The 25,171-nt window shown below is 44.0% G+C and overlaps 1 protein-coding gene across 12 annotated transcripts in view; it reads left to right on the forward strand.

Annotated features, from left to right (window-relative positions):
* Positions 1–25,171, forward strand: part of PCM1 (pericentriolar material 1) — a 175,261-nt gene that overhangs the window by 134,687 nt on the left and 15,403 nt on the right. For 7 of the 12 annotated variants that reach the window (XM_056559117.1, XM_056559133.1, XM_056559170.1 and 4 more), the window contains 12 exons: positions 1,519–1,664; positions 3,517–3,710; positions 3,813–3,987; positions 4,590–4,921; positions 5,024–5,179; positions 12,408–12,580; positions 12,889–13,020; positions 17,330–17,450; positions 17,576–17,707; positions 18,403–18,533; positions 24,739–24,771; positions 24,877–25,011. In XM_056559117.1, coding sequence (XP_056415092.1) covers positions 1,519–1,664; positions 3,517–3,710; positions 3,813–3,987; positions 4,590–4,921; positions 5,024–5,179; positions 12,408–12,580; positions 12,889–13,020; positions 17,330–17,450; positions 17,576–17,707; positions 18,403–18,533; positions 24,739–24,771; positions 24,877–25,011 — 1,860 coding nt within the window. The remainder of the gene's footprint in view (positions 1–1,518; positions 1,665–3,516; positions 3,711–3,812; positions 3,988–4,589; positions 4,922–5,023; positions 5,180–12,407; positions 12,581–12,888; positions 13,021–17,329; positions 17,451–17,575; positions 17,708–18,402; positions 18,534–24,738; positions 24,772–24,876; positions 25,012–25,171) is intronic. The other 5 variants (XM_056559153.1, XM_056559204.1, XM_056559195.1 and 2 more) reach the window with 2 other exon arrangements.

The following is a 25,171-nucleotide window of genomic DNA, read 5'->3' on the forward strand; positions in this document are numbered from 1 at the left end:
TTAATGCGAAGCTCAGGTTTTGTCTCCTGTCGCCTTTTCTGTTCCCAGTCTTCTTTCCTTCTTGCAGTTGGGTTTGGAACTGGGTTTGTCTCTCAGTTCCCTTAAGGGTCAGGTTTCGGCTCTTTCTATTCTTTTCCAGCGTTCTCTGGCATCTCATGTCCGGACCTTTCTTCAAGGAGTGGCGCATGCTGCCCCTCCTTATCGGTCACCTTCTCCCCCTTGGAGAATATGGAGCCGATAGAGAAAAGGAGATTTTTTAACACTTAACGTAAAATCTCTTTCTCGAATGATCCATGGGGGGACACAGCTCCCGCCCTTTTTGGGTTGCTCTTTTGGTTTTCTGTCCGAGGGTGTGTTCAGTTATATCTTTTCTTCTGGTTCTCGGACAGTTCAGGTTTTTTCATTGACCTGTTGGTCCTCTCCTATTGCTCTGGAACTAAAACTGATTAGCTCAGGGCCTGGAGGCGGGTATATCCTGCTGGGAGGAGCTGACTTTTTTAGTTGCTATAGTGTCATACCTCCTAGAGACAGCAGCATACACCCACGGTCTGTGTCCCCCAATGGATCCTTCGAGAAAGAGATTTTACGGTAAGTGTTAAAAAATCTCCTTTTTGCCTCCTTGCAGCAGAAAATTGTTGTAGTGAGGCTTTTTGCATAGTAAAGAATCCTTACCAGTAATTTTAAACAGTACTTAGCTTGTGCTTTCTCTATTGATGAATTTATAGCATATTCACAGATGTTACAACAAAATGCCTAAAGGAGGATTAGTTTAGTAGTGTAACATGCTGCTGTAGTCTTCTCACTGTATCTGAAAGTCACAGCTCAAAATTTGAAAGACCATCTTTTAACTAATTCTTTTATTTCTGGCGTTTGGAATATATTTTTTACATTTATGCCATTCACCATGCACGATCATAAACCTATTAGTTCAGACAAATCCGCATGCGCTGATGCCAAATATGTTTTTATAAGAGTACTTTTTTATTTTATTCATACTTTAACAGTTCTCCTAGATGGTGGAGGTACACTCAGACCACTGCTGATCAAAACTTTTGACGTTTCTCTAGGATATGTCAAAAGTTTAAGTGACAGGATTTTGAGCTTTTAGATGCCATAGTCGGCATTCATCATGGCTTCTAAAGGGTTAATGGCGGACATCCATTTGATCGGAGCCATTACTCACCATGCGAGACGTGGAAACACTTCTTATGGGCAGGGTCACACGGGGCGCTGAAATCCTCCACTACGAACAGATGCAGAGGTACCAGGCCTCAGCCAGGAGCTTGCTGTGCAGTACCTCTGTGACTGCCATCGACGCATCCGCAGCTTTAAAAAAAAAAAATACGCTGCAGATGCACCCCGTGTGACCCTGCCCTATAAGTAATTTTTGTTTCAAGGAGATTGGGCATGAGGATAAAAAAAAGCTTCTGTTAAAGTTGCAGTTCTGCCTAAAGTTTGATAGTCGTAGACCCACTGTTCTCTAACTTCTATTATTTATTTATTATATTTTTCTTCTAGTCCCTTTCCTACCTCTTGCAAAGTTTATTCACAAATCCATACAATGTGATGCCAAGTAGCATGGGAACTCCTCAAGTCCACCTCATAATGCACCAGCTAAATCAGTGCTATACTCAGCTTAACTGGCAACAAAACAATGTTCTCAGGTATGAGGTAGATTTTTCAAAAGGTGTTTAAAATAAGATGTTTAAATCTTGTTCTGTATTCCATCATGTTGAAAGTATATTTATAACATTATTGTAATATATAAATGCATCCTATAAGGGGTACTCCCCTGGAAAACATTTAGTTATTATTATTTTTTTTTTTTTTAATCAACTGGTGCCAGAAAGTTAAACAGATTAGCAAATTATTTCTATTTAAAATTCTTAATCCCTCCAGTACTTATCAGCTGCTGTATGCTTCACAGGAAGTTCTTTTCTTTTTTAATTTCTTTTCTGTCTGACCACAGTGCTCTCTGTTGACACCTCTGTCCATTTTAGGAACTGTCCGGAGCAAGTTTGCTATGGGATTTTCTCCTAGTCTGGACTGTTCCTAAAATAGACAGAGGTGTCAGCAGAGAGCACTTTGGTCAGACAGAAATGAATTCATCTGTTTAACTTTCTGGCACCAATTAATAAAAAAACAAAAAAAAAATGTTTTCTAGTGAAGTACCCCTTTAAATTCAAATATCTAGTTAGTAGACTATGTTTAGATAAATGACCATGCACCTAGCTTAGATACAGTGCAGTATATGTCAGTTCTGCTGGATTTCACCATGTATATTGATTGTAGGCTAGTTTACAGATATGAACATAGTCTTACACTGATCAGTACTGCTCCTAAAGAAAAAGTCTCATGCCCGATCAGTACAGAAAAACCAATCCACTTTCCGCAGGATGGGGGATAAGTTTTAGATAGCAGGGGGTCCCAGCACTGTGCCCCCCCCCCCCCCCCCCCCCCCGCGATCGCCTGTATGGAGCCCTGGCTCTCCCACAAAGTGGTGCGTCACGACCCGAAGCTGGAGACACCAAGCTCCCTATCATATATCTCTATGGGAGAGCCGAAGATAGCCGAACGACTCTCTCATAGAGAGATATGGAGGGGGCGTGGCTGTCCCCGCATCAGGGAATACGTTTTTCTGTACTGATCGGTCATGAGACTTCTCCTTCAAATATTCTCCATGCATATGCTGCTTCTAAGGATATGCTATAGTAATGTAAGGGAGCAGGATTTCCTCCTGTGTGTATAGTGTATGAGAACCAACATATCAGCGAGTCTCTATCAGGCACTGATATGTGTTTTGACACATCAGACAGATTTATCTCATGCATATAAATGTAGCACTGATCGCACAATGAGATTAAAAATTTAGCTTTTAATTATGATAGGTAATAACAGGCTCCAAAAAAACAAAAGAAAAATGGGGGTATGTATTTAATACACATACATAGCGGACGCCATTTTAGTGTCCAGGTTATGATATAAAGCAGTGGTCTTCAACCTGCGGACCTCCAGATGTTGCAAAACTACAACTCCCAGCATGCCCGGACAGCCGTTGGCTGTCCGGGCATGCTGGGAGTTGTAGTTTTGCAACATCTGGAGGTCCGCAGGTTGAAGACCACTGATATAAAGTATCTGAATGGTATATAGTCTATGGTCCGGGACTCACTTAGCTTAGGACTATACCTCTCTATTTTTGTAGCTGGATGTATCCAGAGAGAAAGTTATGATCAATGTTCATATATATCCCTGGGCTACAAATGTATTGTTTATATTTGTAGCCTAGGGACAAATTGACAGAATCTTATATTTAGAGGTAAAGCCAATGTAATGGCCAGAAATAGTGCTACTTCTTATTTACACACACAAGCTTATCCTAATTATAAGAAGATTAGTAACCCTTTAAAGTTCAGTAGATTTTTGGGGCTTGCAATGTTTGCCTTTGTATTTTTAATTTTTTACATATGTATGTAACTTTATGTATGCATATTTATGTATACTTATGTATATTTGCAGGCTGAAGCAGATGCTGAATGATATGTGTCAACAGCAGGAACACATTCACCAAAGCAGCCAACAAAGACAAGAGAGAGCCAGTAGTGTACCACCTCCTTCGTCCCCTAATATGTTTAATAATTTCAGTTTCCTCCCACCTCCCATGAATGTGTTTAACATACCTCCATTTGGAAACTTTCCTAACATGATGCCAGGTATTTTTAATTCTTATCTGTACGATGTGTGCTGTTTGCTTCTGTATTTACAGTTGTATGTTATAATTTGCTTTTATTTTGCCTCTCATTGGTTTAACATAGGTGTGAATTTTAATTCAGTCTTTCAACCCGGTATTGGAGACTTAACTCGTAATTCTGCTTCTCAGCCTGATATACCACTCCAGCCTCATGATCCAAACACTTCAGGCAAAACGGAGTACATGGCTTTTCCAAAACCTTTTGAAAGTAATTCGTCCAGTACAGCAGATAAGCAAAGGTACTGTTTTTGTTTCCTTTCCTAGAACTAACAGATATAAAAGTTCCCATTTTATATAGTTTAGCAGTAGTAATTTATGGCTGGAACAATACAGAGCAGTTAAATTATGACATAAACTTTTCTTTGTTACTAGCTCTCACTCCATTCTTTACTGTATAAGTTGTTTTCTTATTGAAATAGTGCCAACATATTGAAAATAGGAGTTTGAATAGTGTACCATAAATGTAATGCTTTAGAAAGTTTATAAAGGTTTTAAATTTCATAGAGACCTCAACATTTTTATTTGTCTTGAACAGGCTCCATAGACTTTTTATAGAACCAGTCTCCTACAATGAGGACAGAAGTGCTTAACCAAGCGCCTCTCCCCACTTGTTTTAGTGATCAGTGGGGGTTTATACACCCAGACCCGACTGATCAAAACTGACATGACTATCATATATCAAAAGTTTTTTTTAATGATAGTAACACGTTAGTAGTGCCATCCACTCTGAATAAAGGATATATTCAGCTCTGTCAGCAAGTTACATATATTCTTTTATGTTGCTCTTATATTTTGCATCTCTCGTCTGTTGTACCTAAAACTACATTAAATTTTCCCTCAGAACTTCTCCTAAAGCAGCTGATGAAGGAGAACACAGCAGAGGTCACAGATTAGAAAACCAAAATGAAGATAAAGTTAAAACATCTCCTTTCATGGACCCAGGACTTTCAGTCTTTGGAAACTCTGTAAAGCAAATGCGACAGTACGATGAAGAGTCAGTGGAGAGTTTGAGCAGTATGCCTGATCCAGGAGATCCCACAACAGTTACTAAAACATATAAATCCCGAAAAGCATCAGCCCAAGCGAGCCTAGCATCCAAGGACAAAACTCCAAAGACAAAGAATAAGAAAAGAAAAATTTTCCACCATAAAAGTAAAGGATTGAAGAACCGTGGTATTTTTATTTTTTTTTTTCATTATTTTGGCTTACCATTTTTTTTTAATTAAATAGTAAATTTAGAAATATTAACTGTGTAATTTATTTTTGGTTATTTAGTTACAGATCTAAAAAGTGGAAGTGCCTCCAGTGCTGCTAAACTTATGGAAAGCAGCAACAAACATGCACAGACTGAGGAAGTGACTGAAGCAAATCCCAGTTGTGATCACATAGAACGACTAAGGAAGGACAATAAAACTGCTGATATTTCTTCAGGTAATTTATTGGCTTATTAAAAGTGTATTTCTCCATTGGGGGACACAGACCATGGGTGTATGCTGCTTTAACTAGGAAGCTTGACACTATGGCAACCAGAAAAGTCGGCTCCTCCCAGCAGGATATACCCGCCTCCAGGCCCTGAGGTAATCCGTTTCAGCTTAGTGTCTAAGGAGGATAGACACTGGTCTGGGGTTCTCCTCGGACCAGGTCTTTTATTTTTTATTTTCCTAATTAGGGAATGTGTTAGTTCTTTTATTCCTTTTTCCTACCGTTTTCAGGTGGGGACTCAGGAACTGCGGTTCACTGTTTTCCCATTGCGAGAGGTGGCAGGCATCTGGGATGTACTGTTAACCCCCTCTCGCCAACGGTCAGTGCTTGGGGTTGTATCTCATGGGTCCGGGTCCCCCCTACCTCCCTGTTCGCCTCGCTATGAGATTGGCTTGTTGCAGGTGACAATGCTGACTGAAGACTACATTCTGAAGACTTTCATGAGGTAAGTTCTTAAGCATGAGATGAGTATTTCCCCCCTTTTTTTCTTCAGGTGGGATCTTTCAACCTCTAGAGACCCCCAATTTTTAGCCCACTGTTACATAAGGACTGGCAAGGGGGATTTTCCCTCCTTTTTGTCTGCATGGGGGTCCTTTCCTTTATTATAAGGCTGGGGGACAGAGCAGTGGTGCAAGGGGCTTGTGCTTCACATTGTACATTTATGAGCGCGGCTACTTTCATTTTCGCTGCGGGCGCTTCTTCGGCCTCGCCGCACATAGCGCCCTGACATGCTTCTCTTCGGCAGCGGAGGCTGCCGGCGGTTCTTGGCCCGCTCCTTTCCCCAGTAGCATGTTCGCTCGGGGCGCCATTATTACCTCAGCTGCATTTTTTTTTTAGGTGGGCCGGGGCGCATTAGCTCCGCCCATCCGGCCTGTCGGTGCTTCTTCTGAGTACCGCGCAGCTGCTGACATCAGCCGCGGCGGCACTTTCATTTTCTCTACGGGCGCAACCTCGGCCCGGCCGCGTATAGCGCTGCTTTTTTCTGTTGGCAGCGCACGCTGCCGCCTATGTCTTCGCCCACTCCCTTCTTCTGTCTTTCGCATATGCGCTCGGGGCCGGGAGCGGGCGCCATTACCAACGCCGACCGCATGTGTTCAGCTTCGGCACTGTGCGGATTTGCTCCGTCCACCTAGCTGCCAGGGCTCTCTGACCGCAAAAATGTATGGTCCACTCAGTGCGGTGTGCGCACTGCAGAGGTTTTTCTCAGGGCCAATCAGCAAGCGCCCTGTGGTTTAGCCGACCCCCTCTTGCCATTGGTATTGAGCTCTCCCTTATTTCATGGTATAAGGAGCTATGACTAGTGCATTAACTCTGGGATTTTTTCCAGCGTTTTCAGCACTTCTCAGCTCGCCGGAGTTCTCCTCAGTGGCTGCCCTGTTGGGGCCTCAGACTTGGGTGTGACCTTTTTTCACTTTTTATGTCCTAGCCAGTCTTGTTCTCCTTCTAAACAGATAACCCTGGTTACCTTTTACACCTGTAAGGGCTGTAACACGAAATTGTCTGGTTCTGCTGAACCAACTTATTCTGTCTGCACCACTGCTCCCCCAGACCCTCCTGCTATTCCTACTCAGATGCCCTCGCAGACCGGGGGTTCGGATCCCTCCAGTCTGGGTTTCTTCCCTCTCCCAGTCTATGTCCGACTTGGCTCAGGTGACTGCCTTGGTGTGGTCCTCCCTACATCGGCCCTCCAGAGGGTCCCGGTCTCCTCCCTTTACTGCCGCGCTTGCAAGCGTCATAGGGATATTTTACCGGGAGAACTTGTGGATGAAGTCCCGATTCGGCCTCTGATTCAGAGGACCGCTCGGATTTGTCGGACATGGTGCACTCATTGGTTTCGGCCATAAGAGACATCTTCCAGCTAAAGGGCCCAGGAACTTCGGACGTGGTCTAGAAGTTTCCTCTCATCGTGCCCGACCTCTTCCAGGGCTGCCTCACCTTGTTCCTATTCACCTGGAGAACTTGTGGATGAGGTTTCTGATTCAGCCTCCGACTCAAAGGACCGCACGGATGCCTGATGTGGTGTACTCATTGGTTTCGGCCATAAGAGACACCTTCCATCTAAAGGACCCAGGAACTTCGGATGTGGCTCCAGAAGTCTCTTTTCTTCGTGCCCGTCCGGCACCCAAGACTTTCAGCTCTCACACTGAATTTTACGCCCTGCTGGTATCCGCCTGGAGGCACCCTGACAAGAAGTTTCAGGAAACGAAGTAGGTTCAAGCGCAGTATGCCTTTGCCAAGGACCTCATTGCTCGGTGGACCTCCTCTCCTATTGTGGATCTGCCGGTCTCCCGCCTCTCTAAGGCGCCTACCCGGCCGTTGGCTGATGCGGCTGCCTTTAAGGATCAAGCGGACATGAAGGTTGAGACTTTAGCCAACTTTGCCTTTGAGACAGCAGGTTCTTCCTGCTTTTGCTTCGGCCTGGGTGTCAAGACCCTTTCAGTATGGTCTCCCAACTCCGCCAGGGTGGTCTTCAAGATCCCTCTGGAGGATTTATTTAATCTAGCTCTCCGATGCTCCGCAGCTGGAGATTTTCTGTGTTCTGCTTCCATACGCAGCCACTGTGCTCCCTTTGCCACAAGGTACTTGGTAGCCACCGTCCCTCCATGTGGCTTTAAGCCTGGAATGTGGACGTCTCCTTCAGGAAGTGAGGCGACGGGCGGAGAAGAGTTCTTTATTACCTCCGGATAAGGCTTACAGAACCTCTCTCCGTCGTAAGTCCTCCTTCCGGTTCTGCGGACCTTTGGTTCCAACAAAGAGTCCAGCCAGGCGTCTTCGCGGGAAGAGGGCTTCCTCCTTCTGGATCTGTCCCTCCCGGAGGTCGGCTATCCGTTCCAGCCGTTTTGCTGCCCCATCAGACACCCGTAGGCCTTCCTCGGTCTTAAGGATCTTCCCCACCCGCCGGCCTTTCTCGGGTGGTTGGTCGCATCTTACTCTTCCGGGATGCCTGGACCCAAAATTCCTGGCTCAGGGATGTGGTAGTCAACGGATACAGGATTGAATTTGCTTCCCTCCCATGGGATTGCCTTTTTCTTCCTGGACCCTCCGGTTCCCCTCTCTAGTGAGGGCAGTTCGGGGCGTGCTCCAACTCCTTTTTTTTTATCCCGGTTCCTTCAGGGGAATGTTTTTGAGGTTCTTGGTTCTCGAGTATCTCAGCCAGCATTTTCTGCTTTCCCATCCCAAATGGAGTCTCTCTCCGTTCGGTGCTGGCGTCCGTGGTTCAAGGGGAGTTTTGTTCCTTGATGGACATAAAGGATGCCTGCCTCCACATCTCATTGTTTCACGGTCATCAGCGGTACCTCCACTTTGCAGCCCCGGACAGTCATTTTCTATTGTGACTATCCATTTTGGTCTGACCTTCTCTGCGGACCTTTACCAAAGTCCTGGCGCCTGTGATAGCCCTTTTACGGACAACAGTTATATTAGAGATTCCTTACTTGGACAACCTCCTAATCAGAGCTCCAGCCAGGGCCCAGATCCTGGAGAGTCTTAGTCTCAACCTCCAGACCTTGTCTCACTTCAGTTGGATGGTCAATCGGGACAAGTCCAACCACTCTCCTGGGGCTCCAGTCCGACGTGGCCTCTGCCCGTTTTCGACTCTGCCGACCAATCGGCTGACTCTCTTATCAAGAGTCTGATGACTTCGGCACCCTGCTCCAATTTCCATTCGGTTTTGTGTGGATGTCCTCGGTCTTTAACGGTGGCCGTGGAGGCTGTGCCATGGGGGCGCTCCTTCCTGCCCCTCTCTGCCAGTCTGTCGGGCTGGGGAGGTGTTTTTCAAGGCCCGGTCAGTCTGGGGCCTTGGTCCCCCGAGAAGCTCTTTTCCCCTTCAACATGTTGGGGCATAGGGCAATTCTTTCTTTGATTGCTTCTTGGGAAATTCCCTTCTGGGCGGAACTCAGGTTTCCGGCCATCTCGGCATTCTTCATACCTGGTGTTTTGGGATGTGGTCTTTCTCAGCCGTCCAAGGCGAGTGGTCCCTACATCCGGAGGTGTTTGCAGTGATCTGCAACCTCTGGGATGCTCCAGTCATGGACCTCTGCATGTCCCGCCACAACCAAAGCGTTCCTCTCTCTTGGTCGGGCTTTGCCCTACCTTATCTGTTTCCTCCCCTTCCTCTCTTTTTGGGGTCCTGAGGAAACTCATAGCAGAGGGCGTTCCCGCCATTCTCGTGGCCCAGACTGGCCCTGGCGGGCATGGTACGTCATTGTGGTCAGGTTCCTGAACGACTTACCGCTGCGCCTTCCCTATCGTCCAGACCTCCTATATCGGGTCTCCTGTGCCACCCCTATTTACAGTCTCTGCCTTTGACGGCGTGGCGGTTGAGACAGCGGTTCTGAGGACCCGGGGTTGCTCTTCCCAAGAGGGAAGGCTGAGGGCTCACAAGCCTTCCTCTGCAAAGATTTACCACCATACCTGGCGGTCTTATTCTGTTGGTATGAAACTCTGCCTTTTTTTTTCTCCGGTCGTGGTTGGCTTTCAGCTCCCTTAAGGGTCAAGGGTTCGGCCAATTCCATTATTTTTCAACGTCCTCTGACGTTCAATTATCATGTCCGAACCTAGTTTAGGGAGTGGCACATGCTGCCCTCCTTATCAGTCCCCTTTTTTCCCTTGGGACTTGCACTTGGTCTTAGATGCCCTGCAGGGCCCCCCTTTTGAACCTCTTAGGGACATTTCTCTCCTCCTTCCCCCAGAAGGTGGCGTTCCTTATTGCTCTTCCCTCTGTTTCGAGGGTGTCGGTGCTGGCAGCTCTCTCCTGCAATTCTCCCTTCCTGGTTGTATACCTGGACAAGTTGTTTTATTTTCCGTCCATGCCCGTCCTTCGTACTTGATATGGTTTTGACTTTTTCATCTCAATGAGGACATCGTCCTACCGTCCTTTTGTCTGGCCCCTTCTCATCCCTGAAAATGTTTGTTCCACAACCTGTTGTGGTTGTTGGACATGACAACCTTTTCGGGAGCTTACCGCTGCAAGGGGAAGATACCACCCTTCAGGATTTTGACTCATTCCACCCGTTTTTAGGGGCATCCTGGGCCCTCCGCTACGTGGCTTCGGCCTTTGTAGCTCTGTAGGCGTCCGCGTGGTCGTCTTTCCACTCTTTCTCAAGGTGCTACCAGATTCATACCTTTGCATCAGCTGATGCTACTCTGGGCCATAAGGCGTTGCAGGCGGCGGTGGTCCAGCCGTCCACCTGACTGATTTCCTTACCCACCCAAGGGACGGCTTTGGTGCATCCCATGGTCTGTGTCCCCCATTGGAGCCGATAGAGAAAAGGAGATTTTTATGTTTACCGTAAAATCTCTTTCTCGAAGGATCCATTGGGGGACACAGCTCCCACCCTTTTCTGGTGTTCCTATTTCAGTTATCTGTCCGAAGGGTGTCCAGTTGCCTTTTCTTCTGATTGTTCGGACAGTTTGTGGTTTTCTCTTGACTTGTCGGTCTTCTCCTATTGCTCTGGGACTAAAACTGATTACCTCAGGGCCTGGAGGCGGGTATATCCTGCTGAGAGGAGCCGACTTTTTTGGTTGCCATAGTGTCAAGCCTCCTAGTGACAGCAGCATACACCCATGGTCTGTGTCCCCTAATGGATCCTTCGAGAAAGAGATTTTACGGTAAGCATAAAAATCTTGTTTTTATGGCTGGAGCTGCCCGGTAAACAAGCACAGCTCTATCACACGGCTAGACCGATAAAGCATTTATTTATGCAGCCGTCCCTGCACTACACATAAGCCATTATGATAGGCTCTTCATGGAATCAGACATTTGCTGCTGCACATCCTCTATTAGGCTATGTTTACATGGCGGAATGTCTGTGCGGAATTCCGCCGGAATATTCCACACGGACATGATTCTGCTGCAAAGTTTACACAGTGGAATTTCTTAAGCCGCTCCAGTCCTCCGGTGCCAAAGTCTTTCTGGTTGCCGATGGTCAACGTGTCACACTGTTGATTAGCTAATCGCCAACCACAGCGATGTCCCACCTCAGCAATAGGCTGAGTGGTAGTGTGATGCATTGACCACCGGCACCAGGAAGAAAATTAGTGGGTTAATGCGAGACATCACCAATCAGGGTCATGTTAGACATTATCCCTACAAATCAGATGCCATGATCAAAGCTGCGCTGCGAAGTCAGTGTCCTCATAAGCTGAGAGGACAGACCGAACAGAACTGTCCTCTCAGATCTTTTTTGTTGTCGTCTGATTGGCTCTCCAACTGTGCAGGCAGCCTTAGCATAGGCAAAGCATTGTAAAGTATATGCAATCGAAAGATTGAAGGTCAATGTCCCCTATTCGTACAAAAAAATTGTAAATAAAATGTTAAAAATAAGAAAGTTAATGTGCATTCCCTAATATGTTTGTCACCCTCCCCCTTCTTATTTTTCTAATAAAATCATGTCACCATGAAACTGCATGATGAATAGTGTAAATGGGAAAAAGAAATCCACAATTGCTAGTATTTGAACCTTTGATACAAGAAAAAAACTTGATCAAAAAGTCCCATTAGAACAAAAATGGTACCTATAAAAACTACAAATCACTGCACAAAAAAAGCGGGATTGTGAAGTCGTTCCGCTCTGTACCGTGCGACACCCCCCCCCCCCCCCCCCAGCTGGAATAATCAGCCTTGAGCTACAGCTAATAGCCGCTGCTAGGCTGTCAACACTTTAGATCTGCAATCAAACTTGATAGCGGGACATAAAGCGCACTGATGTCGCGCTGATGTCTGCCATTAACCCCTCAGATGCCGTGATCAATACAGATCACTGTATCTGCGGCAATGCGCATATTTAAATGAATGATCGGATTGCCCGTGGCGCTGCCGCGGGGATCCGATCATCTAAATTGGCAGCCAGAGGTCCCCTCACCTGCCTCAGTCTGTCTCCTGCTCTTCTACTCTGGTCTGAGTTCGAGCAGACCAGAGCAGAAGATCGTTGATAATACTGATCAGTGCTATGCCCTATACATTGGTCTTTCAAACCCCCTTTTTGTTTACATTACATTGTAGTTTTTTCCTAGACTCACACTATGGCCTAAGAACCACATTGCATGCATGCCACATTCAACTAGTAGAATAGAATAATTTTGATTCATGATGGAAGCTTTACACAGTATCTTACCTTTTTTGGTTCCTATAATTTTATCGTTCTTGAATAAGCCTGACACTTATTTTACTTTACAGAGGCAGGAAGTGACTTTTCAATGTTTGAAGCGTTGCGGGATACCATTTACTCAGAAGTGGCTACACTGATTTCACAAAATGAAAGCCGTCCACACTTTCTTATTGAGCTCTTTCATGAACTACAACTTTTGAATACAGATTATCTAAGACAAAAAGCACTATTTGCTCTACAGGTAACATCCCTTGCACATTGCCCCTTCTGTCATTTCTTTTGATGGTAGTTTAAAAGGATTTTGGAATTAGAAACTGTTTCACACTAGTTCATTTGTTGCAAATAATGCTTATGCAGAATTATAAAACTACATCCCTTTCCCTTATCACCTTACACTTGGACTTGATGGACGTATGTCTTTTTTCAACCATACTAACTATGTAACTATATCTGGGATTGCTTGAATGCCAGGCACACTTCATGAACAAGAGTGAAAAAAAATGAACTATCTCAGATATCTCTTAATCTCATTAGTTTCTAATTTTCTAGGATATTGTGACCAGATGTGTCACAGACGCTACAGACATGAAACTTGACAATACCAAGCCTGTGGAGTCTATTGGGTGGATGGCATCCAACTCTGAGCTTACACCAAGTGAAAGCCTGGCTACAACAGATGATGTATGTATTTCAGTTTTTCTGTATCTGATCTGACAATTGTTTACCCTAAATGGACTGCTTACTTTGGAGCGTCTTACTTCTAGGAATATGCATTAGAAAAGTTACATTGGAATTGTAGTTAAAGCAGATTTAACTCATTTATTGCATAATGAAAATGTAGTACAATCTTCTAGTATCATTTGTGTCAATTGTTCCTGGTTTACAAGCTTACTGCTTGTGCTCTTCAAATAGGAACTTTCATTGTTTACCGATGTCCTGGTCGTGTGGTCACACATGGCTGGTTACAATAAATAGCTCAAAATAGCCCCTCTGCATCCATCACATAACCCAGATAAGATTTTTATCCTCTGTAAGTAGCCAACGAATATTCCTATTCTATAACTACTCTCTGTGATCCTGTTAGGATTTGCTACTTAAATTAGGTTACAAGACTGCATCCTACTACTTTGACAAAGTGCCACTGACCATATAACTGCCAAAGACACTTGTGCTCTTGGAACAGTGCTCTAGAAGACATTGTACCAATATGTAAGTGAGCGGATAAACACCACCAAAAAAAAAAATATATTGAATAGGGTGCCTAGAAAGGTTGCCCAACCTCAAACATGTAACAAACCAAAGGCATTGGGGGAGATTTAACAAAACCTGTGTAGAGGAAGAATGGTGCAGTTGCCCATGGCAACCAATCAGATTGTTTTTATTTTTACAGGTCTTTAAAAATGAAAGAAGCAGTCTGATAGCCATGGGCAACTGCACCACTCTTACTTTACACAGGTTTTGATAAATCTCCCCCATTGTATTCCCCCTTTTAAAAGTGATGATTCCAGGCAAGAAGTTTTCCATAAAACATTTTTTATGGTCATGTGCATGAAACCAATTAATTTATTAGATTTTGAGGGGGTCTAATAAACCTTTAAGGCAGGGCTTGACAGTTCTAGATACCAGGTCACCATGGCAACTGAGAATTTTTTGTGGGGTCCTTGTCAGCCCTTTCCATTAAGAGGATGCTGCAGCTCCCAGTCCCATCACATGGCAGCCTCCAATTGTGCCCCAACTTTTGCAACTTAAAGGGGTACTCCGGTGGAAAACCTTTTTTTTGTTTTTTTTTTTTTTAAATCAACTGGTGCCAGAAAGTTAAACAGATTTGTAAATGACAAGAAAAATAGGAGTATGCGCTGGGAGAAATAGCAAATGTAAAATGACAATAGGAGATGAAAGAAACAATATCCTACCTTCCAATTAGTAGTACTTCATTATACTGGAGCAATAATCAAACATGAATTATAAGTTGATTATAAAATAAATGAATACTGATAGAATACCTGATGTAAGGAATAATGTATGATGCAAGGATAAATAGAGTGGTTATGTTATGGCACTTTCTAAAAGCAAAAAATGGTGAATCCTTCTAGAGTTGGCCCATTTTAGGGGTACTCCAGCGCTGCAATTGTGATAAAGAAAAGGTTCCTAGTTGCTTTAGAAAGGGGAAAAATATGATATCCTAGTAAGGATAAGTACCTGGTGTCTGTTGGTGATCGTAAAAGTCACTTTTCAGGGTGGTGGTCCTTGAGCGGGGGTAGCAGGAGAACGCTCCGACATGTAGTGTCTCAACCAGCTTCCTCGTGGTAAGTAGCTCGGTGATGTGAGCGGCTAATAGTGACGTCACTATGGGGGCACAAAGAGTCCACAAAGCTATCGACGCGTTTCGGAAACTTTCGAATTTGCTTCGTCTGGATACGCTACATTTTTCATTTTCACGGACTACTGTTCCAAAAATCTGTCAGACACCTATGGGGCGTAAATGCTCACTGCACCCCTTAATACATTACGTGAGGGGTGTAGTTTCCAAAATGGGGTCACGTGGGGGGGGTCAATTGTTCTGGCACTATAGGGGCTTTGTAAACACACGAGGCCTTCAATTCCGGACAAATTTTCTCTTCAAAAGCCCAAAGGCGCTTCTACTCTTCTCAGCATTGTAGTTTGCCAGCAGAGCACTTTACATCCACATATGGGGTTCTTTTTTTTTGTTTTTTTGTTTTCCTATTTTCCCTTGTGAAAATGAAAAATTTAGATAACACCAGCATTTTAGTGAAAAAACTTTTTTTTATTTTTTTCATTTTCCCATCTAACTTTAACGAAAATTCTTCAAACACCTGTGGGGTGTTAAGGCTCACTGTACCCCTTGTTACATTCCGTGAGGGGTGTAGTTTCCAAAATGGGGTCACATGTGGGTATTTATTTTTTTGCGTTTGTCAGAACGCTATAAAATCAGCCACCCCTGTGCAAATCACCAATTTAGGCCTCAAATGTACATAGTGCGCTCTCACTCCTGAGCCTTGTTGTGCATCCGCAGAGCATTTTACTTCCACATATGGGGTATTTCTGTACTCAGGCGAAATTGCGCTACAAATTTTGGGGGTCTTTTTTTCCTTTTACTGCTTGTGAAAATAAACAAGTATGGGGCAACACCAGCATGTTAGTGTAAAATGTTTTTTTTTTTTTTTTACTCGAACAGGCTCCAACTTTTCCTTTTCATAAGGGGTAAAAGGAGAAAAAGCCCCCCAAAATTTGTAGTGCAATTTCTTCCGAGTACGGAAATACCCCATATGTGGCCCTAAACTGTTTCCTTGAAATAAGACAGGGCTCCGAAGTGAGAGAGCGCCATGTGCATTTGACTAAATTAGGGATTGCATAGGGGTGGACATAGGGGTATTCTATGCCAGTGATTCCCAAACAGGGTGCCTCCTGCTGTTGCTAAACTCCCAGCATGCCTGGACAGTCAGTGGCTGTCCGGAAATGCTGGGAGTTGTTGTTTTGCAACAGCTGGAGGCTCCGTTTTGGAAACACTGCCGTACAATACGTTTTTCATTTCTATTGGGGGGGGGGGGGGACAGTGTAAGGGGGTGTATATGTAGTGTTTTACCCTTTATTATATGGTAGTGTAGTGTTTTTAGGATACATTCACACAGGCGGAGGTTTACAGCGAGTTTCCCGCTAAGAGTTTACGCTGCAGTGAAAAATTTGCCGCAACTCATACTTGAAGCAGGAAACCCACCCGCCAGTGTGAATGTATCCTGTACATTCACATGGGGGACTAACCTCCAGCTGGTTCAAAACGACTACTCCCAGCATGCACTGACAGACCTTGCATGCTGAGAGTTGTTGTTTTGCAACAGCTGGAGGCACACTGGTTGGAAAGTCTTGTTAGGTTCTGTTACCTAACTCATTATTTTCCAACCAGTGTGCCTCCAGCTGTTGCAAGACAACAACTCCCAGCATGCACTGATCGCCGAAGGGCATGCTGGGAGATGTAGTTATGCAACAGCTGGAGGTATGCAACCACTGCACAGTGATCTCCAAACTGTAGCCTTCCAGCTGTTACAAAACTGCAAATCCCAGCATGCCCAAACAGCTGTCTGGGGATGCTGAGAGTTGTAGTTTTGCAACATCTGGAGGGCTACAGTTTAGAGACCACTGTATAGTGTCTGATGACCCCCCTGGGCATTTTGACAGGGTGCCTGCTGATCGATATCAGCAGGGTCTGATTCCCGCCCGGTGCGCAGCGAAGACCGAAATTCCCGCGGGCGTACAGGTGCGCCCTTGGTCTTTAAGTACCAGCGACCAAGGGCATATCCATACGCCCGTGGTCCTTTAGGGGTTAATTGCAGCAGCTGATGTGGATGAGCAACATACAGCTTTAGCAGGCACTGAAGGGGAGTGTTCATGCATGTCAGGTTAAGTGGAAACTACATCCCTGCATTGTTGTTGCTGGGGTAGCAGAACAGCATATCCCGGTCAAGCAGCCATCTTCCTGGACCCTCTCAGTAGGCAGTACAGTGGTCAGAGCAGCAGAATGTCCAAAATAGCTCTCAATATACCCCTGGGAGGATAATGTGCAGGTAGGGAGGCACCTCTTCTCAGGTTTTCCCTGCAAAGGGTTGGATGGCTTACATCTGCGTCATGGGTCTGTGATGCTGCTCTCTCCAGCTATCCCCTGCTTATAACGATGGTTATCACATTTCTGATCCCACACAGTAAACTGTGATCACAAAGCCAAATTTGCTGATTTATTTTTTTTTTCACATCCTAGAATTTTTTTTATTTTATTTTTTTATAAGTGGTCAAAAAGCAGTACACGGTGCAAAAACTGAGAAAGCACACTAGTTATTTAAAAAAAAAAAAAATCCTGCCTCCTAGATTTCAAACACATTTGTCAAACCCTGCTGTAAGTTTATATTGCTGTAACTAAGTAAGAGTGTATATTTATAAAGACACGATGATACAATCCTTTATTTGACTTTACATTTAGGAAATGTTTACAAAAAATTCAACTGGTCCAGCTTTCAATGAAGGTGAACAAAATGATGGGGATAATTTAAGCAATTTATCAACCTCTTCCAATTTTGAGCCATTTGCTACTGATGATCTTGGTAGGTGTTAATGTTATGTAACGGTGTTAAATTTCTTAATGTGGCTATTAGCCGTGCCTGTTGTAGCACTGTATGATGCCAGGCTTCAAACTGATTTTAAGCTTGTGTTATCCATTTACTTGCAGGTAACACAGTGATTCATTTAGATCAAGCACTGGCAAGAATGAGAGAATATGAGCGCATGAAACTTGAGAGTGAAAATAATTTAGCTGCTGATTCTTGCAATAACCTTAACAATGCTGCCACTAACTTAGAAGGTAAATTCTCAACTTTAAGAATGTTGTCAGTGAAGAATGCCCTCAAGTTATATAAACTTATGTGGGCAGTACTAACTACTTACGTCACTGAATATAGTAATAGGATAGTGCTTCATGTTCTCACACCATTTAATTGAAATGAAAGGCTAGCTTACACCAGCAGGCATTCACGTCCTAGTGATGTGAGAGTGGAGAAATTGGCATATTCTTTACAGGGGTGGGCCCTTTCTACCTACAGGACAGGGAACAGGTTTCTAAAAGTACTAAAATTGTTATTGTTAACTTTTGACATCACTCCCAAGACCCGCTGCGATTGTGAGTTGTTAGCCAGGGAAGCTGGGGCATTGCTCTGCATAGATCCAGTGCAATCAGCAACTTCTGACATTGTTGTTTTTAATGACGGAAAGGCTTGAACCATTTTTTCCACACTTTGTAATAAGTTGCAACTTACCAGTGTGTGCTTAATTAAAATGTTCATAAGGACATTGGGGGAGATTTATCAAAACCTGTCCAGAGGAAAAGTTGTCCTGTTGCCCATAGCAGCTAATCAGATCGCTACTTTCATTTTGCAGAGACCTTGTTAGAAATGAAAGTAATCTGGTTGCTATGGGCAACTGGGCAACTTTTCCTCTGCACTGGTTTAGATAAATCTCCTCCATTGGGTGTAAGTATATTGAGATATTCATTTTAAACAGGCTCCGATGAGGGAGGCCACAGCAGATTGTTCAATGAAGATGGATCTGGAGTTCCTTGCCCACGTATCGATACTCAGCAGCTTGACCGACAAATAAAGGCGATTATGAAAGAAGTAATTCCCTTTTTAAAGGTGAGAATAGATTCCACACTTTATTCTATGCATGGATTGTAATGTGAAGCTTATATATTCTCTGTAGTGAAGCTGTTTGGTAGCACAGGCTTCATGAAAAAAGCATGTTTTTTTTATTTATTTATTTTTTGGCCCTTGTAGTGTACACTTTTTTGCTACTCACCCACCCACTTGGGTCATTTCTAGGTCCATGTCATGCTACTAAAGGTCTTTATATCTGCCCTAAGAATGAGTGCCGTGACGAGGTCAATCCATACACTTACCAGCTGGATAGTTATATAACAGATCATATTGCGTGACGTGTGATGCAGCCTGACACTGCTGGCTGTGTAAGTGCTAACAGTACGAAAAGGCAGGCTGCAGCTGTATTACTTATAATAATACTCCACACTGTGCATTAGGGGACAGAATATCTGTCACTGTTAAATCACTAACTTATGCTCAAGGACCAGGTAAGTCTGAGGAACAGTCGATTGTACTCTTTTTCAGTGGGAACACTCCTGGACAAATTTCTCTCTTAACTCTGGGTCCACTCATAAAAGTAAGGAGCAGCACGAAAACTTAGGGCCTAAACTTCATTATTTTTTACTATTCTGCAGTATGACCTATAAATGTGGAGTGTAAATCCAAACTGCTTTATCTAAGATTTTACTAATGTTAAAGATTACCTTTAGCCAAATAAACTGTTCTAAACTAGGGCTATTTTCCCGAACTACTACTCTCACCCTTGAAAAAATAAAATAAAAATTCAGAGCTTTAAAAAGCTGTGTATCATAACTTTATTCCTGCTCACAAAGTGCAGTTTTCCAGCAGGAGAAAGTTGGTGTTTCCCAGCAGGCATGACATCACTGAAGCCTGCTGGGGGACCACTTCCACCCTCACATTGTTGCAGTCCTGTGATGAATAGAAGACCTCAGGCTCTGTGCATGTTTGTCTGTGTAGTTTTCAGTAAGGCTCTCCTGCAGCTTTCTGTCTGTGCAACTTTCTGTGAGAATCTGTGGCGCTTTCACTTTCTGTGCAGCTGTCAATCAAGCTCAGTGCAGAGAAACGCTTCCTGCGTTTGGTCTCATGCCAGGTCGGGAGGAGACTGAACTCACTATATTACTTGTGGCACGGAACAAAACAGCCACCTAGTGGCCGTTTTTTCTGTTACATTTTAAAGGTATTTATGTTGAAAATTTTAAAAGCAAGTGAATGGGAAAGTGTCTGCTAATTACACTGGAACACTATATTAACCCCTTAACGACAATGGACATAAATGTACGTCATGGTGCCGTGGTACTTAACGCACCATGGCGTACATTTACACTCAGTCGTAACCGCGAGCAGCCAGGAACCCCCTGGTAATGGTGGACATCCGCGATCGCACTGATGTCCGCCATTAACCCCTCAGATGCTGTGATCAATACAGATCACGGCATCTGCGGCAGTGCGGTACTTTAAATGGATGATCGCCCGCAGCGCTGCCGCGGGGTATCCGATCATCCAGCATGGCGGCCGGAGGTCCCCTCACCTGGCTCCGGCTGTCTCCCGGAGTCTTCTGCTCTGATCTGAGATCGAGCAGACCAGAGCAGAAGATGACCGATAACACTGATCAGTGCTATGCCCTATGCATAGCACTGAACAGTATTAGCAATCAAATGATTGCTATAGGTAAAGTGTAAAAATGAAAGTAAAGAAATACCCTCCCCCAATAAAAATGTAAAATATCCTTTTTTCCCATTTTTCCCCATAAAATCTTTGAAAAAAAATAATAATAATAATAATAATTCTCACACAAATAATATTTTTTTGGATTGCGCCATACATTTTATGGTAAAATGAGTGATGTCCTTACGCAGGACAACTGGTCGCACAAAAAACAAACCCTTATACTAGTCTGTGGATGAAAATATGAGTTACAATTTTTAGAAGAAAAGGAGGAAAAAAACGAAAATGCTAAAATAAAATTGGCCTGGTCCTTAAGGGGGTAAAGAGAGTAAATGGGGTGGTGGCTGAACATGCATAAGGCTGCTTCAATATTTTGGGGGGCAAGGGATCCCTGTTTTTGTGATAATTTGAGGTCCCCAGCAGCTGGTACCCAGTGATCAGGTACTTAAAGGGGAACTCCGGCGCTTAGACATCTTATCCCCCTATCCAAAGGATAGGGGATAAGATGCCTGATCGCGGGGGTCCCGTCGCTGTGATCTTGCACGCAGCACCCCAGTTAAAATCAGTCCCCGGAGCATGTTCGCTCAGAGTCTGATTACCGGCGACCACAGGGCCGGCAGCGTGTGACGTCACGCTCCGCCCCTCAATGCAAGCCTATGGGAGGGGGCGTGACAGCTGTCACGCCCCCTCCCATAGGCTTGCATTGAGGGGCGGAGCGTGATGTCACACGCCGCCGGCAATCAGACCCGTAGCGAACATGGTCCAGGGACTGATTTTAACTGGGGTGATTTTAACGGGGGTCCCCAGCGATCAGGCATCTTATCCCCTATCCTTTGGATAGGGGATAAGATGTCTAAGCGCCGGAGTACCCCTTTAAGCCCCATTCTGTGGAAAGGGAGAAAGCTCTCATCTTGGCAAAACCCCTGTAGTAAGGTTACAAATGCTGAATTAACATGTTTACAGTTATCCTTGTATAAAAAAATATATATATATATAAAAACATTTACAGGCATCTTTTGCAATTGAGTTGGTATTCTTTACTCCTTTTCAATCAGTTTCATCCAGCTGTTTAACAATCCTAACAGTAACATGTGGAAATGTGCTTTAACTATGGAACTTACATTTTTTTGTCATGTCCGCCGTACAAAACTGGAATTTGTAAGTGCGATCCCCTATAAGAACTGAGCCGTTTTTAATTATATTTTACTTCAGCGTGATACAATAAAGTTTTTATTTTATTTATAAAAAATGTTTAAACTCAAATTGTCTGTTTCAATTCTATGTAATTTATGGCATCTAGAAATTGCTGAAAATCCCCAGGCTATCCATGTCAGACCATAACACGCTTTCTCACAATAGATACTTACATCTTTTGCTTATATCATCTTAAGGGGTTACTCCCATCTTCTAAGATGGTGGTATATTGCTAGAATATGCAAGACGTTTATCGTTGATCAGTGGGGGTCTGGCCTTGGCTCGAACACCCACGAATTCTGATAATGAAGTGGATTCAGCACTAGTGCTTTGTCACCTTCTGATTTTTCCTTGCACAGCAATTCTTCCAGCCACTCAGCTCTGCGGCCTGCCTGCTGCACAGAAGAAAAAGGAGAATTAAGCACCAACACTAAATCGGCATTGCATCCCCCTATTCTCTAGACAAAGGAGGGTCATCCCTTTAAATATAGGCCCAACAACCACGAATTGCCATTTGTATTTTTGTCAGCTCCTGATATTGCAATGTTAGTTGTTGTAAGCTATGGTATTTCTAAACTAAAAGCATATGCCCAGCATACTATTTAAGGTGCATATCGAATTACTTATAAACGGATAAGCCACTGGCTATGGGAAATGTGGTAATATGTGATAGTGATTTATTTTTCCTTTCATTAGCTTTTCTTAGCAGATTCTGTGAGTTCTCCTTTTATCATAGGAGACAATCAATATACACTGCTCAAAAAAATAAAGGGGACACCAAAATAACAAATCTTAGATCTGAATGAATGAACTAATCGTATGAAATACTTTCGTCTTTACATAGTTGAATGTGCTGACAACAAAATCACACACAAATTATCAATGGAAATCAAATTTATCAGCCCATGGAGGTCTGGATATAGAGTCACACTCAAAATCAAAGTGGAAAACCACACTACAGGCTGATCTAACTTTGATGTAATGTCCTTATAACAAGTGAAAATGAGGCTCAGTAGTGTGTGTGGCCTCCACGTGCCCGTATGACCTCCCTACAATGCCTGGACATGCTCCTGATGAGATAGTGGATGGTCACCTGATGGATGTCCTCCCAGACCTGGACTAAAGCATCTGCCAACTACTGGACAGTCTGCGGTGCAACGTGGCATTGGTGGATGGAGCAAGACATGATGTCCCAGATGTGCTCAATCGGATTCAGGTCTGGGGAACTGGCGGGCCAGTCCATAGCATCAGTGCCTTCCTCCTGCAGGAACTGCTGACACACTCCAGCCACATGAGGTCTAGCATTGTCTTGCATTAGGAGGAACCCAGGGTCAACCGCACCAGCAAATGGTCTCACAAGGGTCTGAGGATCTCATCTCGGTTCCTAATGGCAGTCAGGCTACCTCTGGCAAGCACATGGAGGGCTGTGCGGCCCCCCCAAAAAAATGCCGCCCCACACCATTACTGACCCACCACCAAACCGGTCATACTGGAGGATGATGCAGGCAGCAGAATGTTCTCCACTGCATTGCCAGACTTTGTCACATGTGCTAATGTGAACCTGCTTTCATCTGTGAAGAGCACAGGGCGCCAGTTGCGAATTTGCCAATCTTGGTGTTCTCTGGCAAATGCCAAACATCCTGCACAGTGTTGGGCTGTAAGCACAACCCCCACCTGTGGATGTCGGGCCCTCATACCACCCTCATGGAGTCTATTTCTGACCGTTTGAGTGGACACATGCACATTTGTGGCCTGCTGGAGATCATTTTGCAGGGCTCTGGCAGTGCTCCTCCTGCTCCTCTTTGCACAAAGGCGGAGGTAGCAGTCCTGCTGCTGGGTTGTTGCCCTTCTACGGCCTCCTCCCTGTCTCCTGATGTACTGGCCTGTCTCCTGGTAGCGTCTCCATGCTCTGGACACTATGCGAACAGACACAGCAAACCTTCTTGCCACAGCTCGCATTGATGTGCCATCCTGGATGAGCTGCACTACCTGAGCCACTTGTGTGGGTTGTAGACTCAGTCTCATGCTACCACTAGAGTGAAAGTACCGTCAGCATTCAAAAGTGACCAAAACATCAGCCAGGAAGCATAGTAACTGAGAAGTGCTCACCACCTCCAGAACCACTCCTTTATTGTGGGTGTATTGCTAATTGCCTATACTTTCCACCTGTTGTCTGTTCCATTTGCACAACAGCATGTGAAATTGATTGTCAATCAGTGTTGCTTCCTGAATGGACAGTGTGATTTCACAGAAGTGTGATTGACTTGAAGTTATATTGTGTTGTTTAAAAGTTCCCTTTATTGTTTTTTGAGCAGTGTATATACAACACTCGCCTATGTGCTACATAGGACATTGAATGTCTTATACATACAGTACAGACCAAAAGTTTGGACACACCTTCTCATTCAGAGTTTTCTTTATTTTCATGACTATGTGGAATTTTATATTCATAAAAAAAAAGTGTGAAACAACTGAAAATATGTCATATTCTAGGTTCTTCAAAGTAGTCACCTTTTGCTTCATTACTGCACACTCTTGGCATTCTCTTGAGATTCAAGAGGTAGTCACCTGAAATGGTTTTCACTTCACAGGTGTGCTGGTGTGGAGGAGGGGGTGTGATGGTGTGGGGGTGCTTTGCTGGTGACACTGTTGGGGATTTATTCAAAATTGAAGGCATACTGAACCAGCATGGCTACCACAGCATCATTTATTTTTCAACAGGACAATGACCCCAAACACACCTCCAGGCTGTGTAAGGGCTATTTGACCAAGAAAGAGAGTGATGGGGTGCTGTGCCAGATGACCTGGCCTCCACAGTCACCAGACCTGAACCCAATCAAGATGGTTTGGGGTGAGCTGGACCGCAGAGTGAAGGCAAAAAGGCCAACAAGTGCTAAGCATCTCTGGGAACGCCTTCAAGACTGTTGGAAGACCATTTCAGGTAACTACCTCTCGAAGCTCATCAAGAGAATGCCAAGAGTGTGCAAAGCAGTAATCAAAGCAAAAGGTGGCTAGAACCTAGAATATGACATATTGTCACACTTTGTTGTTATGTATATAATTCCACATGTGTTAATTCATAGTTTTGATGCCTTCAGTGTGAATCTACAATTTTCATAGTCATGAAAATAAAGAAAACTCTGAATGAGGTGTATCCAAACTTTTGTTCTGTACTGTGTGTGTGTGTGTATATATATATATTATAATATAATATATTATTATTATTTAATTTTTTAATCACAATAACCATATTTTGGCTTATTTGCAACTGGGCTTCTAAAGCTTGATAGAAGCTAATGGTATTAAAGGGGTGGCATTGTACATATTAATTTTACCTTGCCCCCCTCATTTATTTTTGAAGACACATCTGCAGGGGAGCCTGGAGAAACAACAGGTAAGAATAGTTCCATTCTCTTATAATATTAGGGTATACAGTATTGTGTCAATTGTTTGCCTGCTTAATGCCATTTGCTGAAACTTGTCATTTGTGTGTTTGCAGGAACACATGGAAGAAGTGTGCTCTCCTCATCTCCTGACTTCTATCAGGCGAATGGTTCTGACTTTAACGCAGCAGAATGATGAGAGCAAAGAATTTGTGAAATTCTTTCACAAACAGCTAGGCAGCATCTTACAGGTATATAATGATATTCTGCAAAGCTACAGCTTTTTAAAGCTGATGAGCAAAATATATTCTCGCCATGACAGAAGTATGTAGTAATTTTTTCTTGAAATTGGTGCTTTTTATTTTTATAATTTTTTTTAAACGGTGAGTACGGTGAAAAAGACACATACTG

This window comes from Hyla sarda, chromosome 1 (assembly GCF_029499605.1).
Source record: "Hyla sarda isolate aHylSar1 chromosome 1, aHylSar1.hap1, whole genome shotgun sequence".
Classification (NCBI taxonomy): domain Eukaryota; kingdom Metazoa; phylum Chordata; class Amphibia; order Anura; family Hylidae; genus Hyla; species Hyla sarda.